We start from the raw sequence: 19432 nt of genomic DNA, 5'->3' as shown, positions 1-19432 counted from the left end.
TCCCTCCTGCTGCTTCTTCTGTCATCTCTTCTTCTGCCTCCTCCTCCTCCTCTTACTGGTCCTGCTCCCTCTTCCTCCTGCCACTTCTTTTTCCTCCTCCTCTTCTTCCTGCCACTTCTTTTTCCTCCTCCTCTTCTTCCTCACTTTCCTCCTCTTCCCCTCCTGACACCCCAGTTGGGCTGACACTCCCTTTGTGCAGCTCTCCCGAGTTTGCACGACACATGCGTGCCAGCCCAGCTTGCAACCAGCAGGTCCCCCAAAACCTCGTTGGAGGGGGACCCGCCCATGGTATCTGTGTGTGAGGGTTTTCTTTCTCAGGGTGCAAATAGGGGCAAGGAGACGTTACCTTTCACCTGAAGCACTGTATCTCTCCAAGGGATTCTCTCTCTTGTCTGCACCTTTTCCAAGACTGCTGGGCTCCATTGCACTTCAGCTGGAGATTTTTGCCTTTATTTTTGTGCTCCAGGTGCCTTGTGTTTTGGCAACATCCTGCCTTCTTTTCGATGTTTAATTTTGTGTATTTGTGTGTGTGTGTGTGTGTGTGTGTGTGTGTTCCTGCTTTCTCCATGCAACTTTCCAGATTTACAAACCAAACACTCCTACTCTGCTTGCAATGCGAGAGAAGAGGGGAGAAGCTACATTTCCTCTTAAATACTGTGTCTGCAATGGAATCCCTCTCTCATATGCACCTTTTCCAAGACCGCTGGGCGCTTGCACAGTGCCGAGTTGATTCTCTTCCTCTCCCCCCCCCCTCTCTCTCTCTCAGCACTTCCTCAGCATGCTAGGTCTTTGATTTGTTTTGCTGGAAGGCTGAGTTTAAGATTGTCTCTTTTCCTTCCCGCTTTCTTAGAAGCAAAAAATCACTAATACAATGCAATACAATAATAGAAATAAAGTGCTTTCTTTCTTTCTTTACTTATTTACTTATTTATTCATATATATATATATATATATATATATATATATACAAACACGAAGCCGAACAAAAGCAGCACAACTCACCAGTTCAGGTCTAAGGCTGGCAGCTGAGACCAGCCCATCCACTCAAAACACACCCCCAACCAATCAGAACACACACCCCATTCAAAACACACTCCCACCCAATCAGAACACACCTAATCCCCCACCCAATCAGAGCACACCTCAACCCACAGAACACACCCCCTCTGGCAGTTTAAAAAAGAGGAACAAACAGTCACTACCACATGCTTCTCCCAGAAGAAGGAAGCTGAAGCCACCAGCCTGAGGATGACGGATGGGATGACCAAAGATCCGAATGACCAAAGATCCACATACAAACACCCACGAAAACCTCAGAAAACATATATATATATATTGAATTGAATAGCTTTTAGCATGCCACAGGACTCCATATTTCTTGTTTTCGCCCCAGAAAAACAACCTGTTTACCCTTCTGAGAAATGTTACAATGCTGTAGTAAACTAAAATGAAAATAGGTTACTTTAGGTATGTTTTGTAGTATTGTTTGCATTCCTCAATCCCTGTAAAGCAGGCATGTCAAACATGCAGACTGCGTGCACAGGCCACGCCCACCCTGGCTTTGCAAGGGTGAAAAATATCCCGATACATCATGATATAGCCTGTGATGCAATCGGGCTTGACACCCTTGCTGTAAAGCATTTTGAAACTGTCTCAGCAATTGACTTCATTCATGCTGGCCTTGGAATTCCAATTTTTACCTTTAAATAATAACAACAACAATAATAATAATAATAATTCATTGTCATTATTTTTGTGGTCTTCCTATCCATTGCTTTTAGTTCCCCAGTGGAAGAAATATCCTCACCTGGGCAATTCCAGTCATTAGATACACAGTTGGAATAGTGGATTGAACTCAAGCAGAACTAAAAGCAATGGATAGGAAAACCAGAAAAATAATGAAATGAATCAAGCCCTTCACCCATGCAGTGACATTAATAGACTCTACCTATCAAGGCAGATAGGTGGGCATAGAATGTTATAAGTACTGTACATCAGATGGTTGAAGAAGAACAAATGGCTTTTGAAGAATATCTGAAGGACAATAAGGAAGATGCACTGGAGTTGGTATATCATAAAGGCTTACTGACTATTGGAGAGACCAAACTGGCCTACAAAAATGACCAAATGAAGAACAGAATGGAGGCATGGGAAGACAAAGCACTATATGGCCAGTACATTAAAAAAAATAGCAGTCAAAGCAGGTAATAAGAAGAAAAGAGACCGAGGGATTAATTCCCACCAGTTCTTGCTTGCAGGCAAATGATATTTCTTGCAGGTCTTCCAATGCACCATTGCTGCTACTTTGTCATACCACTGCTTGTAGTCAGTCTGTGCAATCTTCTTGCAGCAGCTTACCAGATGGTCCACTGTTTCTTCAGCTTCTTTGCATAGGCAGCACTTACTATTGTTTTCTTTTCAGTTCTGACTTTGTATGCATATGTCCTAAACCTGTAGACCTACAGCAGTACAAACTGCAAAGTGTAAATTGTATAGTTTAAGCGGTGCTGTAGCTCATTTGTGTGATGATGAAGTTGGATCCATGCAGTTGCCATTTGTGGAAGACCCTTAAGTATGAATTGCGAAACTCCATGGAAATATCAATCATCTGTTCAATTGAGTATGTCCATTGATGGGACATACTTAACACAAGCAGTAAATTACTTCCAGTAGTATATTTTATAATGGTTTTCTTTTCTGAGCCAAGTTGGGATGTGTCTTGAAAGAGTAATTGGGAATCCACTGGTAATTTATATAACCAGAGTATTGATTAGTGGTCCCTTACCTGGATTGATAAATAAATAAATAATATCTTGACATTTTATTCTCCTAGATTAGCAGTCCACAAACGTTTTGGCACCAGGGACCGGTTACATGGAGGACAATTTTTCCACAGACCAGGGGAGGGTTTGGTTCTGCTCCCTCAACTGCTGCTCATCTCCAGCTGTGCGGCCCAGTTTCTAACAGGGCACAGATCAGTACTGGTCTGTGGCCTGGTGTTGGGGACCCCTGTCCAATGACCTAACATTTATTTTCCAATATTTCCCTGTATGAGCAGTGAGAAATGTATGGCTATCCAGATACATATTTCTGGAATCTAATTCCCATCATATCTGATGACTATTTTAAATACTAGGTTAGAGAGGAACTGGAGTCCTAGATAATCTTTGCTTTGAGATAACCTTTTCTTTCTGAAGCAGTTTCTTAGTGGGTGAGGGAGGTTACACTATCCCTTGCCTTTGCCCTTCTCTTGTATACTATTGGCTTAAACGTCCACCAAAATCTGTGTACTGGAGCCAGAAATTTCCTTCTAACAGGAGAAAATCTTCTTTGCAGCAGAAGTGAACCATTGAATCTGATTTCACAGTTGTGTTTAATTGCCCCTAATTTCCCTCTATCAATTAAGATTTCAGATTTGGCCATTAATCAGGCCTAGTTGTATCAAATGCTTGTAGGATCCATAGCCTGGAAATTTAAATTGTACTAGTGTATGTATGTATGTATGTATGTATGTATGTATGTATGTATGTGTGTATGTGTATGTATGTATGTATATGTGTGTGTGTGTATATATAGTTTTCAAAGCAACTCTAAAAGCAATTATATATATGTATGTGTGTGTGTGTGTGTATAGTTTTCAAAGTAACTCTAAAAGCAATTATGGTTGAAAAATGATTGAATCTATAAAACCATTAGAGCTGTAATTAAAAAGAAAAGCTATTAAGACTCTGAACTCACTGAGGATTACTTTGCAGTGAACAAGAAATTGTACTATAAATGTGTTCATAATCTTGGTTTTGATTTGCAGGTATCTTGTCACCAATTTAATGGGTGCTGACTTGAACAACATAGTAAAATGTCAAAAATTGACAGATGACCATATACAGTTTCTTATATATCAGTTACTTCGAGGACTGAAGGTAAAGCCACGGGGACATTTCATTTAATTATTTATTTAACAGTATTTGTAGTCCACTGCAATCCAGTAGGACTTTGGGCAGTCCATCACACCATACATTCAAAGAAAAAGGAAGACAAAGTTCATATACAAATAGTAACAATCATCATTCAGAATCTTAAGAACAAAGGCAAATATGCATGCCCCGGGATAATGCTGCAGAATCCAACCTGGGTCGGTCACCCGGACTTCTGGAGAGAAGTTCCTTGAAGATGGGTTCCAGCATGAGTTGAAAGCTCAGAAGACAAAACCTATGGTACCAGCAAGTATTTGGTCTTCAGTTTAGGGTGTGTGTGTGTGTGTGTGTGTGTGTGTGTGTGTGTGTGTGTGTATACATGTCCCAGGATAGTGCTGCAATTAGATCCAATCAAATTTTTGAAGATGTCTATACAGTAGTAGGAGTCATCTGCCCCTCGGTGGGAGAATGTTTCATAAAACCGAAATTCCAGTAAAACTGGAACTTTTTTCTTCTTCTTTTTCTTTGTGCTCTCCTTAGGGTTTTCAACTACAAGCAGCCTTAGACTTTACAACAATTCATTTAGTGACCGTTCAAAGTTATAATGGCAATGGAAAAAAATGACTTATCGCTGTTTTTCAGAGTTATGACCATTGCAGCATCCCCATGGTCATATGAACAAAATTTCTGCACTTGGCAACTGGCACGTATTTATGATGCCTGCAGTGTCCCAGGGTTATGTGATCGCTTTTTGTGACTTTCTGACAAGTCAAGTCAATGGGGAAGCCAGATTTACTTAACAACCATATTACTAACTTAACAACTTCAATGATAACAACTCTTGTAAAATGGGGTAAAATTTACTTAATTGTCTTACTTAGCATGAGAAATTTGGGGCTCAATTGGGGTCATCAATCGAAGACTACCTGTATAGGGTATTTTTTTAAAAAATATATGAAAGGAATTGGAAATACATCTTTCAATTGATAAATTTTAACTCCTCTGTGTAAGCTGGCACCCAATGAATTAATAGTCACATTTACTTACTTGAGATCCTCCTCCTAGCAAAAACTGTTGAATCAAATATTGAATGCTTTTTATATCAAGGGGTGCTGCTTATTTTATCTTTTATTCATCTATTAATTACAAAATGAAATTAATTACACAACAGTGCTTCTCCTTGTAAACCTGAGGGTTAATGATCTAATTTGGAAAGATATGGAATGCAAAGCCTGCCATTTTAACATTACTTTATCAATTAAGTAATTAAACAAACTTGCATAACTGTGCATCTACCTGAAGGAATTCCGGGGAGCAAACAGATTAAAAATACAATACTCTAAAAATAAAAAGTCCACTTAATAGTATAAACAATACAGTTGTTGTCCCAAGAAAACTCACATTCATCTATCAACCGCTATGCAAGCTCCATCAATAACCTGGCCCTAGTGCCTTGGGAAAAGCCAAGTCTTCATTGCATTCCTAGAAGCCCACAGGGTCAGGACCCTTCATGCCTCCTGTCTCACAGAGCAACTCTGTTCAGTTTCTAAATGAGATATAGGTGAGAGAGAGAGAAAGGGAAGGAGGAAGAGATGATGGAGAAAGAGATTGAAATTTCCCTGTGTTCTTACCAGCATTACAATTCTGTATTTTGAGTCATGGAAAGTTGTTTCATAAGACAGGCACCGTGATGCAGAAGGTACTATTGTAGCAGATTATGTATTGAGTCATATTTTGACTTGGAAATCAATAGTTTTTTTTCCCTTTCTTTATTATATTGTTGTAAAACATACCTCATTATATTATTTTGGTAGAATGGCATTTATGCTGCACAGTATTGACTAAAGATTATTAATACTCTGATGTTTAGACAATTTAGACATCAAATCTTTCTGAATCTGATATTTGGAGGTTAGCTATAGCTATCCAGTAGAACTAAGAATCGTAGAACTGAGTATTTGAAAAGAACCCAAAGTATAACCTAATGCAGCCCCTCTGCAGTAAGCAGGAAGACCAATTTCTAACATCTGAGCAAAGATATTTGTGCTTTTGCAGGACCCCAACAAATTGAGAACCAAATATGGTTTTGCTGTTCTGAAATGACTGGAAAATCCATATATATCCTCTATATCTATGCCCACAAATACCTACATAAACAATATCCATTCCCATGGTATTCTTGCTGATGAGTATTTTTTTTAACAAGACACAGGATATGCAGCTTTATAGAGAGAGTTTTTGTGACTTTGAAGTTCCATGCACTTTGGAATAGGAATTAAAATAAGTCTATCAGCCAAGAAATGAAGAACTGTTGTGGAAAACTTTACTCTCTTTTTCTTTCTCTGATTTCCAAGAAGAGGTAGTTTTCTAACTGGCAATCTTTATTCTCAAGGCCCCTAGATTGGATTGCAAAGAGTAATGGAATTTGCACTTTAAAACACCATTTAAAATGTAACCAAAGTCTTTGTTTGATTCATTACTATGAGTTTGTAGTATAGAAATAAATGCAGCCTAACTAAATCTTTACTTTGTAAAAAAAATATGAGTCAAAGCAAATGGTTTCTGATAATCATGTTCATTCAACTGTATCTGATTTTTGATTTTGACCTTACCTGTTTTCTGTTTATGTTGCAGTATATTCATTCTGCTGGAATCATTCACCGGGTAAGTTTCAATCACTGAGAAGATGCTTTGTGTACATCTCCACTGACTAGTTTCATCATCTTACACATAGCAACCACACAACCTAAAAACCTGGCTCTTTGAGCTATCTGGCCCGGACTGAGGGGTTTTAATGATTTTAAATTGTGATTTTGACTTTTTGGGGCTATACTTAATTTTATTTTATTTTAATTTTATATTTTATTGTTTTTAAATTCTGCCCTGTAAACCGCCCTGAGTCCTTCGGGAATAGGGCAGTATATCAACTGAATAAATAAATAAATCTTAAATTTAGCCTTGTTTTAATAGTCTTCTCATTCTGATTCAGGACCTGAAACCCAGTAACTTAGCTGTAAATGAAGACTGTGAATTAAGGGTAGGATTCATGCTATTTTGATTATTGGAGTATTGTTTAGACTGTCTGTCTTTCTATCATTCGATCAGAATTTGCCACCAATCTCACTACAAGACAACTTTGGGCAGCTTATAAGATTAAAAGCAATAAAACTATACAAATATACACACTTATGTATGGTAACAATAACATTTTAAATTATGGTAAAGAGATAGGGAGGGAACAAGGGTTGAATTCATATACCGTGTGTGTGTGTGTGTGCCTGTGTGCGTACACAGTATAGTGTGGTTGCTATTGTTTTTCTGCTTCATACTGATGTAAGAGGAAAAAATAAAGTGTCTTTCAATTCATTGTCTATTATTCCCTAAGCTTAATAATATTTACAGAAAGCGTGATATTCATAGAATTATCTAATTTTAAAGTGATAGGAAGCATCTTGATTATTAAATAGGCTGCTCTGGAAGTTTTGATTCTTCATTCATAACAGTAATTGCATCTAAAGTAATTGTGCATAGCTGCACATCAGGCCATGCAGGTATAAATGAAAGAATTGATATATACAGTATCTACATTGCTTGAATTAAAGCCTAACCTTTGGAAAGGAAAATTAAACTGCTATATATTAGCAAAAAATTAGGAATCTCCTGAACAGATGACAAAATTACTACTAATTTTTTTCTGAATTTTTATACCAATATACAAAATTCTGTTTTAGGACATGTCACTTAATAATGTTTGTACCCCAATTTAGGTAGTAATGCACAATAATGTTTTCTCTAAAGATAAATATAGGCATTGATAAGAATATAAGTAATTATACAATTAAATAATCAGTTTAAAATTATTCATCACTTGCATAGTGTTTCATGGAATGTGAAAACTTGGCAAAAGACAACAACAAATGCCATTTACATTTGACCCAGAATGGAATCTCTACTCCAGAAAATGTTACAATAAATTAACCCCACTCCTACTTAGTAGCAATTATAAAAAAAATCCTCTGACCTGATCTGATAATTAAGTAGAAAATGATCCTGATAATTAAGTGAAGGAGAATATATGAAAAGCCAATTAACTTCAAATAGCTTTATTATGGATTTGGTGAAAGAGGGAGGGAAAAACCCCTGGCATCACTAGAACAGTTAACAACAATTACATCTTAGTTCAGTGTTTCTCAACCTTGTCAACTTTAAGATGGGTGAGCTTTAACTCCCAGAATTCCCAGTCATCATGCTGGCTGGTCTTAGCTGTCATTTGTTCATCATTGCTACAGAGCTTTGTAGCAGTCACAGATTACAAAAGAAAGGATAGTCTGTTTTATCCTTGGGTTATATTTCATTTAAAAGTTATTGTCCTGTCCTATAAAAGTAAATTATATATTTGAATGTGGTATTGAAAGTATGCTGACCTAGTATAAAGTTTCATGCCAATATTTGCATGATTAGATATTCTGTTAATCCCTAATTTGATTGTTTGGAATAAAATCCATATATCTTTATATTGCAGTTATCCCTTCCACCCAAACTCAACATGTTTTTTGCAGTAGAACATAACCCTCCCATCCCATGACAATACCCAATTTATGTTACTTTTCTATCCCTAGAAATCGGAACCCCTTTCGTATGTGATTAATGGGCACTGTGTCAACAATGCCTCAAGTCAGTATAACTACATGACATCAGATCCATTCAGTTGACTTACAAACAATTATGTTGGGGTCTTCATGTGGATGGGATCCCTACCTGTTGGAATGCTGAACTAAACCTACATGAGTTTAACAATATCAAAGAGCCACAGGTTCCTCCATTGCTAAGCCATGCAGTCTGGCCTTGGTGGACATCAAGGTTGTTTTTTTCCAGGGATATAAATCAGCCAAGTATTTAGATTTTAGCATCAAGGTACCATCTTAAAAATCCAGCCTCTCTATGATTTTAAGTATACAGTGAATATACTGGTGTTTTGGCTGATATTTAAGATAATAGTACCATTCCACTGAAAACAATCTCAAAAATATTGTCCTCTGCTTTATGCCCTTTACCACAATCCTCTATCAAAATTCAGTTTTTCTACCAACTTTATATTTGGGTCTGCGCTGGCTTTAAGAAGAGGTAGTGAGGAAATAATCATAATTAGCTGAGCCAACACATTGCATTATGGTTCAACAGAATTACATGTTATTTTGCTTCAAACCACCCCTTAGTCTGTTGTGCTCTATTTCAAAGTACTGTGCAGGCCAGGAGATTGCAGTATAACCTGTCATGTAATTTAAAGGCAGAAGAGCTTTGTTAACTAGTTGGACAGCTAATGCTTGTTTGTTTTTTAATTTGTCTGGATTTGAATCACCAGATGATGATGTTTATAATTATATCCTCTCTCTGTACAATTCAAGGAGTGTACAAAAGCGGCTACCAGTTTCCCCAACAGCAACAAGCCTATGAATTTTCTGGGTTGGGCTGAGGAAGAGTGACTGGACGAGAGTCACCCAACTGGCCTTCATACCTAAGGGAGGACTGGAACTCACAGCCTCCTGATTTCTAATCCAGTACCTAATCACTGTACCACACTGGCCCTCTAGCTTGGTTCACTTGCCAATGCAGTTTTTCACGAGTTATGATAATCAGAGTAAAGAGCGGTGGGAAATTTAATATAACTAAAATAACAGGAAACTTTATTCATTATTCTGTAGATTTTAGACTTTGGCTTAGCCCGGCAAACTGACGATGAAATGACAGGCTATGTGGCAACCCGGTGGTACAGAGCCCCAGAAATCATGTTAAACTGGATGCATTATAATCAGACAGGTAAAGTAAATGTCCTTTCTTATTGATTTGTACTATGATATATCTATAGTAAGCTCTTGGATTGTACAGAGTCTCTTGATTTGTGCATTTATGTCTTGGCAGTTGATATTTGGTCAGTTGGATGCATCATGGCAGAGCTGCTGAAGGGGAAGGCTCTTTTTCCAGGAAATGACTGTATCCTTCCTACAACCCCAACCCAACCCACTCCCCACCCAACCCACTCATGCACACCCGTGGTAGCAGGCTGCAGATCTTGCTTTGTACTGAAAGCTTTTAAGACAATATTAGTCATTAAGCAAAATTGCTATAGCAGACATGTAGCAAATAGCTAAAGTGACTGTTTTTCACAGCTGGTAATAGCCATTAAAGGCTCAGAACATAATGTGTCCTCAAGCTGCAGTAAGCCGACTAAATTTTGTTCTTGTATGTCTCATTTAACTAATGACCAGCAAACAAGCGCAGCTTACAACAGCCAGTAGTTTGTGAGTTGATGTTGAAGGCCAAAGCTGCTGAGAAATTCATAATTTGTTTGGTAAGCATGAAAGCCAGCTGCTAATGGTAGTAGCTTTTATAGGAAGCTGCCCTTGAAGCAATTTAAGGAACTGGGCATAACAGTTTGTGATATGATGTAATAGTTTTTAAATAACAAGACCTGGTGATTTTTACACTTCCCACCCCAATTTCTAGGTTGCAGGGATTTTGTAGACTGGTGATACAAGATAATGCTGATGCAAAAGCCTGAATAGAAAATATTTTCATTCACTATGAAGGGAAAATAGGATCTTTATATAACATTGGAAAACATGGTTCCTTTCAATGGCCAACATAAGGTATTCTCTTGGTTTGTGCCATTATACCATCTCATTTTAGAAAAGAAAGAGATATAATTGTTCTGTGTGAAGAATAATAGTGTTCAATTATGTTTTAAGCCACAGGTGTCAAACTCGCCATGTTGGAACGTATCACAACTTTTTTTTTTTTTGCATTGCCAGAGCTGGGGTGGGCGCAACCAGCTTGTGGGCCAGCAGTTTGACACCCCTGTTTTAAGCTCTTTCAAGCAAATAATAACCTGATTGAAAACTGCCCAACTTAAGATGATGAGTAATGGTGAAATGCCTTCTGGTGACTTAGGAATTTGATTTTTCTGCTTACCTCTTTAACTGGATTTCTAAGGGCTCTTTAGTGTCATCTCAGTGGGTGTTATTATAATTTCCTATATATCAATGGGGCCTTGTCTTTGCCCAATATAATTTTATTCACACCTAATCTAAACTATAATTGGCTTGTTTTTGTTGGTTAATATAATATGTGAATTACCATTGTAGCTTTATCATATGTAGGAACCAACTGTGCCTTGATCAGCAACCATGGTTTTAAAAACTTTTTATTTATGATCCAGGCCAATTTGTTGATAGAAGTGTCCATCTCTGTATATCATTTTTCTCATTCTCCTTTCTGTTTCAGATAACAGAACAAAAGAACTATATGTGCATTTGGCAGTTTACAGTATATGTGCATAAAACTCCTTTGCTATCTTTCCTATCTTTCTTGTAGTTTTCTTAAACCATTACAGATATTGACCAGCTGAAACGAATAATGGAAGTAGTTGGTACACCTAGTTCTGAACTTCTGAAGAAAATATCATCAGAGCATGTAAGTATGATTTGTTCATAGCATCATAATTAATTCTTCATTTAATGTGTTACATGACTGACACTGATTTCCTGGTAATGTTTTTTTTCTTCAGTTGCATGTTTTTATCAAGTTAATTTTCAAATATGAGTGATCTTATTTTTTCCCCAAAAAATCCAAGCTCCAAAGAATTTGTTTTTAACATGACCCCATTGTGGGTTTCTGGGTATCAAACAACCAATAAAAACATTTGATTCCTAGTTAACACAATTAACCAATTGCTGAAGAAAATATTTATAGAGGACCCCTAGGACAGTGCCATCCTTCAGGAAAATATAATTTCCCCAGGAAGTCTACATATTCTTTTTTTGAAATGTTCATCACATTATATGGATCTTGTTTTTTTATTATATGAATCTCTATTTACTTGAAATATATAAATTAAACTTTTATTTAAAGAAAAATGTTGGCAAAGGTTAGTTGATATATTTCTTGTGGTCATTTCCCTTTAATGTACTGTAATTTGTAGCAAAATATGGTGATTTCAAGGTTGGAAATAATGTCTCTTGGCAGACCAAAGCATCTCACTATTTACATCCATTGTTTCACTTGCATAGAAATCTAATCTATTTGCTTGTATTATTGGTCTATATTGACTTCTAACTTGCTAGAAGGTAACTGCTGAAGAGCAGACCTCTTGCCTAATATTAGGCTACACTGAACTTCTTGTGCTTTGCTTATTATCACATCTCTTTCCATCAGAATTCTGCCAAACATATCCTAACACATGCCAAAAAAAATCTATATAGTTTTTTGCACGCAAGAGAGAATGGCTGTTGGTCTTTCTAGTCCTGCAAAGTCTCCTTTGACCTTTATACTGAAAATAAGAACTACCCTGATTTTGGGGGGTGGGCCTAATATAAGCCCTACCCCCAAAATAAGCCCTAGTTAGGACCCTGCCCACTCTGTCCCACCTCACTACCGCAGTGGGGCAGGAGTCACGCGGCTGTTGCCACAATAAGGCAAGGCAGGTGGGGGAGGGGCTAGCTGCCCACATGCCCTGCACCTGCTTACTTTAGGGTCCCCGAGCCAGGCCATTCCTTGCTTGGCGACCTTCCTTTTCACTCCCCTCCCAAGCCAGACTGCTATCTACAGAGGATGGGCACAGTAGGCCCAGTCCCCCTCCGCCGTTTTGGAGATAGGGGACACTGACACCAGAAGGGACTGCTGCCGCTGTGTGCCGTTGGAGGGGCTTTCTTCGCGCTTCATCCCACAGATCACCTGCCTCCTCCTTCACCAACTCTCCTGTGGCTTGCGCCATGACCAGGTGGCGCAAGCCTCCCTCTGCCAGCCCTCCATTGCCACCACTGGAGAGAATGGAGAATGGGGAGGGGAGGGGATCCACACAGCGATGCAGAGCAGACAAGAACACTTGCTTCCTCCCCTGCATCGCCCTGCGTTCTCCCTTCTCCGTTCTGGCAATGGCAGCCCTGTTTTCTGCAGCTTCTCCTCCTAGTGCTTCTATACAGTTTGGCGCACCACCGCCCAGCTCCTCTCTGTTCCCAAAAGCCTTTCTTCACTAACCTGCTTTCCAGTTCTGTCGCGTTTCTCTCCTGCTGCAGGAAAATTTGTGGGACTAAAAAAAGTTCAGTCAAACCTTCTAAGGTGGCAGGGAAGGTTTGCGCCACCCGGTCATGGTGCACAGGAAAGTTGGTGGAGGAGAAGGAGGAAGCAGCTGCCGCATGGCAGGTGATCTATGGGGCGAAGCGCAAAGAGCTCCTCCAATTGTGCACCGTGGAACAGAGCCTTTCACCGTCACTCCCCTCCTGGCTCCAAAACGGTGGAGGGGGACCAGGCATAATCCACCCATCCTCTGTAGCATGGCAGTCCGGGAGAGGAGCAAAAAAGAAGGTCGTGCAGAGCATGTGGGACAGCTCCACCCCATCCCCCACCTGCCTCGCCTTGTTATGGCAGTGGCACCGAGCAAGAAATGGCCTGGCTGGGAGGGGGCTGAAGTAAGTGGGTGCAGGGCATGTGGGGCAGCTCCACCCCCTCCCCTACCTGCCTTGCCTCGTTGTGATAGCAGTGGCACATTGTGCTGTGCGGTCTCCTACGTGATAGCAGTGGCGCAGTGGTGGCCTCCTAACACAAGCAGCCGCAGAAGAAGTGGGCCGGCAACCCCATGGGCTCCTGCTAGATGGGGCTGTTGCTGCTACCGCCATGAGGCAAGGCAGGTGTCACGAAAAATATAAGACATCCCCCAAAAATAAAAGCTAATGCTTCTTTTGGAGGCAAAAACAATATAAGACTGGGTCATACTTTCAGGGAAACACGGTAGTGGTGGTCCCTATTAGATGATAGTGACAGTGTACAACTTGTCTGGATCTTATTGGAGTAGTAAATTATGGCATCTTTTCTGTAATCATATCTGTCTTTGCTTTTGTTTTACAGATGTGTATATAATTAAGGAGATTAGTAAGCTCAGGAATTTTATTCTATAAAATCTACATTGAGCAGCAAGATAAATGAAAAGAATGATGAAAAATACTTTCATCTTCTGTTTCTCATTCTACTATATAATTTGTAAACTTTATAAATCTTTGGGGACATTTGATTATAAATGAGTGCAGTCACAAGTCATATTTTTAAGGATGAACCTTTTACTCTCAAACGACTAATTTATGCACGTTTATGCAATTTCGTGTTTTCAGGCTAGAAAATACATAGAATCTCTACCATACATGCCTCAACAGGATCTGAAAGTAGTATTTCGTGGAGCAAACCCATTAGGTAAATACTTAATCTTCAGATATCTTCCATTTAATACTGAGACTGGTTATAAAAATTGCATTGGGTACAGACAAACTCCAAATGAATTGGTCCTTCAGTGCTATTTTATTTATAAACCCAAAGCACTATATCATTTTAATTACATTGATTTCTGTGAAGTGGAGTATGATGCCTTGGATATCTTTGAGAAAAAAATAAATAATAGATAAATAGATAAGAAGGCATAGGAATAAAATTTATGGTAATAATTTACAAACTATTATTTTGTAAATAATTAATGATTCCTTTATGTCAAGGTTCCCAAACATTTTGAAGTGTAGGAACTTTTGGAATTTTGAGAGCATATTGTCGATGTACTCAAAAAACAGGTACTCTTGCAAGGGTCTTGTCCATTCACAAAATAAACACTGGGTTATGTAGTTAATGAAATATCTGCAAGCAAATAAACAGAGCAAGCAAACAGCAGGCAGAGTGCCAAGGATGCAAGGATTCATCCCTGAGCTACATATATTCTCTTCTACTGAAAATAAATTGTTAATTTATAATTTATATCTCAAGTATTGCTGCCTGAGATTAGGCTGGAAACTTTGGCAGTGGAATTGAAAAAAAATCTAGACTTTCTTATTAGTTAATATAAAATTGATCAGCTGCTTTATATTACTTCAATTTCCGATATCTAGCTGTGGATCTTTTTTTTATTGAAAAGTTTTACAGTACATTTTTTAAAAGACAAAACCCCTCCCAACCCCCTCCCCTCTCCCCAAACCTCCCCAACTCTTCCCTCCCCTCCCCCTCCCCCCTCCCCGACTTCCCAGAGCTAAATACAGGGTATAATAATACAAACAATCATAATCTACCATATGCAAACAACAATAAAATATTAAATTCTATCGCACTTTAACTCTTATTAAAATAACTACAAGTAGCTTATATATCACATAAATCCAATACTTATTCAAATGCTAGGTGAAACTTTTTAGTCCCATATTTATTCTGGATGTAATCAATCCATCTTCTCCATTCCACAATATATCTCTGTTGCGACTGGTCTTTCAAGTACACTGAAATCTTTTCCATTTCCGCCAAATTAGAAACTTTTAAAGTCCATTCTTCTATAGTCGGCAGTTCTTCCTTCTTCCAATATTGCGCTACTAAAAGTCTCGTTGCCGTAACTAAATTCAACATCAGCTTAGTGTCCACAATGGTAGTATCTGTGATAATGCCCAATAAAAACAATTGCGGACAAAACTTTATCCTTTTCTTGAATATTTTTTGCATATTCCACCAAATTTTAATCCAAAATGCTTTAACCCTTTTACAAGTCCACCATATATGAAAGTACGTTGCATCCTCACAGCCACACCTCCAACATTTGGGCTGGCAGTTCAGATACATGCTTGCTAGTTTTTTAGGATCTAAATGCCACCTATAAAACATTTTATAAAAGTTCTCTCTTAAATTTTGGGCCTGTGTAAATTTTACATTTCTCACCCAGATCTATTCCACAGTATCCATTGTAATAACTTCTTGAAAATTCTGAGCCCACTTTATCATACAATCTTTAACAAGTTCCGTCTCTGAATCAATTTCTATCAATGCAAGATATATCCTTTTAATATGTGCTTGACCTTGATCTCTAATTTGCTTTACCAAATTTTCATCAATCATTGAGAAACCAATTTTCTGGTCTTCCTTCCACCTAGCCTGTAATTGCCCATACTGAAACCAGGTTTGTACAATCTTTTCTTCTTTTAAAATATTATATGGCTTTAATTGCCATACATTCCTCTCAAAGCACAAAATTTCCTTATATGTAATCACATCATGTTTAAACCTAACATTTATATTTTCTATTGCGTGTTTCGGTATTGCCCAGATAGGTATCTTATAATTTAACTTGTGTCTGTACTTTTTCCAAACGCGCAACAGAGCATACCTTAAAATATGTATCTTGAACACATTGTCCACCTTCTTATCATACAATAAATATGCATGCCATCCAAATAACAAATCATGGCCCTCAAGATTTAATAATCTCGCTTGTGTTAAATTAAACCAATCACTTATCACTGACAAAGCAGCAGCTTCATAATATAATTTAAAATTAGGCATTTTAAGACCACCTCTTTCACGCGTATCTTGCATAATCTTAAATTTGACTCGTGGCTTTTTCCCTGCCCAAACAAATTTATTAATTCCTTTTTGCCATTCTTCCAAATTTAAATCCTTTTTAAGTATAGGTATCATTTGAAATAAAAATAAAAATTTTGGCAAAACATTCATTTTCACAGCTGCAATTCTTCCCAATAAAGATAATTGTAATTTTTTCCAACTATCTAATTCTTTTTGTACTTTTCCCCATAGCTGTGGATCTTCTTGAGAAGATGCTGATCCTGGACAGTGACAAAAGAATAACAGCCTCGGAAGCACTTGCACATTCTTATTTTGCCCAATATCATGATCCGGAGGATGAACCAGAAGCAGAGATATATGATGAATCAATAGAAAATAAAGAAAGGGTTATAGATGAATGGAAAGGTAAGAAAGTATTTTCTTTGGGGCGTAAAATGTTATGAATGCTTAAAACACAACCCTTACTAAGTATCACAAAGATAAATTTACAGAAAGTGAGTGCAGACTTAGTCAGAGCCTAAGTAACAGAGTTCAAGAGTCAAATATGAGCCAAGGATTAAATTGTCCCAGAATCCCCATTTTTTAGACACACATTTCTATCACACGCTTTTTATGGATAGCTTAATTAGATTTTTTTGCAGAAGCTCAAGGAAATATACATAGTATTCATCCTTCTGTTTTTTTCCCATAATAAGATTTCAGTAGGTTGGACTAACTAGCTCAAAATCACCAAATGAGCTTCTATGAGTGAGGGTGGGCTAGAACTTGAGTCTTCTGAGTTCCAGGTCAACAGATTAATAACTTTACTAGATTGCCTTTCATATATATTTATTTTAAGATATAATTTGGATGTTAACGTATTTGAGTTAAAAGAAACCTTCAGTGCCAGGTTGCAAATACTGTTTCAGCTAGGACTATATATTGGCTGCAAAACTCAAGACAAGAACTTGATGATAGCCTAGAACAGGTAGGCAACCTCGGCTCTTTTATGACTCATGGACTTCAACTCCCAGAATTCCTGAGCCAGGAATTCTGGAAGTTCTGGAAGTTGAAGTCCATGAGTCATAAAAGAGCCAAGGTTGCCTACCCCTGGCCTTGAATATCTAGTATCTGGTAATTCTCTGTATGTCCTAGTATTCATGTGGATGCTCACTGCCAAGATATGGTATAATAGCTTTAACTCCTACATTCTCTTGATTTGCTGTTGAGATAACTTTTATTGAGATAACTTTTAGAGATAAAGGAGCCATACCAGCAGGTGCCATTTAGTCATCGTTTAGTGCTGGGAACTACTAATGCACACTATGTCTATAGTAATTTCCCACTGAATTTTCATCAAAACTGTTTCAAGAGCATATAAATAGATTAAGGACATTACTTAGTTTCATAACCTCTGGTATGTCTTTATCAAGCTTCAGAAAATACTTTCCAGTAATGTTTTCCTTCCTTTAAAAATGCAGGAAAATGCTAGAACTGTGTGAGAAATTCTTGTTTTAAGAATTGGTGGATATGATCAAAAAGACTTCCGGTGGCTCCGCCGGCGCTGGAGACAGCCTTCCCGGGCTGCCCGCGGCTCAGCTGTGTGATTTTCGCCCGAAACAGCGCCGATCAGCTGTTCGGGCGAATTTGAAGCCCCCTCCTCGGGAGAAGAGGAGGGGGTGAGCTCCCAGGTAGGGGTAGAGTTCTCCAGGGCTGCCTCAGCTTTGAGCTTGGGCGGCTGAAGGATTGAACTCCCCCGTAGCCTGGGTTGCTCCCAGCTGGCCAGCGTCTCTGCTCTGGATTTTATGGAGCAGAGCCAGGCGTCTGTGACCATCCCTGCCTGAAGGAAAGACTATGAAAGGAAAAGAGCAGGCAGAGCGGTACAAGAGGGAAAGATGAAGAGGATTATTTTATTCTACTCTCGAGCTTGATGGACTTTTTCTAAAACTTAAAGTGAAAGTGCGTCACAACTGTAAGTAAAAGATGGCGGCTAAACCTCCTCCTAAAACTTTCCGGAGTGCAGGAAATTCTCCGGTGCAACAACATTCATTATTGCAGGCGCTGCATTCTTCTGATGTATTGACATTGAAGGATCTTGAAAAGCATACCCAGTTAATTTTGGAATCAATGGGTGTTAAATTTCTACAGATGGAGGAGAAATTGCAGAAATTGGAGGAGAGAATGGAAGAGAGGATGGAACAGAAATTTAGAGAGATGAAGGTAGACATTTTGACTTCAGTGCATAAAGTAGCTGTATGTGTGGAAGATCTGGAGGAAAAAGTGGAAGATTTGACTCAAAAGAATGCTATATTAGAAGCAAAAGTATTGGAAATTGAAGAGTTAAAAGACAAAATGGATAACGAACTGAGTCTGGCTCAATTTTACCAGATGCAGTTTGCTGTTAGAATTAGAGGTTTAAAAGAGAATATTAAGGAAGACCTAAAGCAGCTGGTCTCAGAGGCTTTTGAGGTGGTATTGAATCAGCCAGCATCTGAAATAAAACAAGGCATGGACAAAGTGTTTCGTGTGAACTCGTGGATTGCTAAACAGAGAAAGCTGCCTAGAGATGTGGTGGTTTATTTTTTAAAAAGGGAAATTAGAGATGAAGTTATACAAGCTGCCTATGATACTAAAGTTGTGATTGCTGATCAAGAAGTTCTGGTTTTAAAAGAAATTCCTCCAAAGATTTTAAAGAGAAGGAAGGACTTTATATTTCTTGTGCAAGAGCTTAAGCAACGAGATATAAGGTTCAGATGGGAGATTCCACTTGGCTTGAGCTTGACGTATGAAGGCAAAAGGTATTGTTTGGTTACTGTGAAGCAAGCGCGTGATTTTTACAACAATGTTTTAAAAGTAATCCCATCAATACTTTCGGAAGATGCAGAGGGATCTGGAGAAGGAGAATATCAAGAGGATGAAGATGGACAAACAGATGAGAAGGGTGTAGGAGGAGATCAAGCCATAAATCTTTTGGATGACCCTAGAGAACAGAGAGTGACGCGTGCTGCTTTAAAACGTTCAAAGAAGATTAAAAAATAAGACTTGCAGAAATCTATGGAACTTCTATAATGTACTTACAGCTAAGCAGTGGACAATGGACTAAATTTACTAAATACTTACAGTTAAGCAGTGGAACTAATGGATTAAATTTACTACAGAGGAAATGG

At 38.4% G+C, this 19432-nt stretch overlaps 1 protein-coding gene across 1 annotated transcript in view; it reads left to right on the top strand.

The window, feature by feature from the left end:
* MAPK11 (mitogen-activated protein kinase 11) overlaps window positions 1-19432 on the top strand; it is a 43433-nt gene that overhangs the window by 20348 nt on the left and 3653 nt on the right. Inside the window, exons 4-11 of the mRNA XM_083365664.1 lie at window positions 3809-3920; window positions 6549-6578; window positions 6904-6951; window positions 9617-9731; window positions 9834-9905; window positions 11305-11384; window positions 14075-14153; window positions 16518-16691. Coding sequence (XP_083221790.1) covers window positions 3809-3920; window positions 6549-6578; window positions 6904-6951; window positions 9617-9731; window positions 9834-9905; window positions 11305-11384; window positions 14075-14153; window positions 16518-16691 — 710 coding nt within the window. The remainder of the gene's footprint in view (window positions 1-3808; window positions 3921-6548; window positions 6579-6903; window positions 6952-9616; window positions 9732-9833; window positions 9906-11304; window positions 11385-14074; window positions 14154-16517; window positions 16692-19432) is intronic.

Source organism: Vipera ursinii, assembly GCF_947247035.1.
Source record: "Vipera ursinii genome assembly, chromosome: 6".
Classification (NCBI taxonomy): domain Eukaryota; kingdom Metazoa; phylum Chordata; class Lepidosauria; order Squamata; family Viperidae; genus Vipera; species Vipera ursinii.
This window is presented reverse-complemented; position numbering and strand designations above follow the sequence as displayed.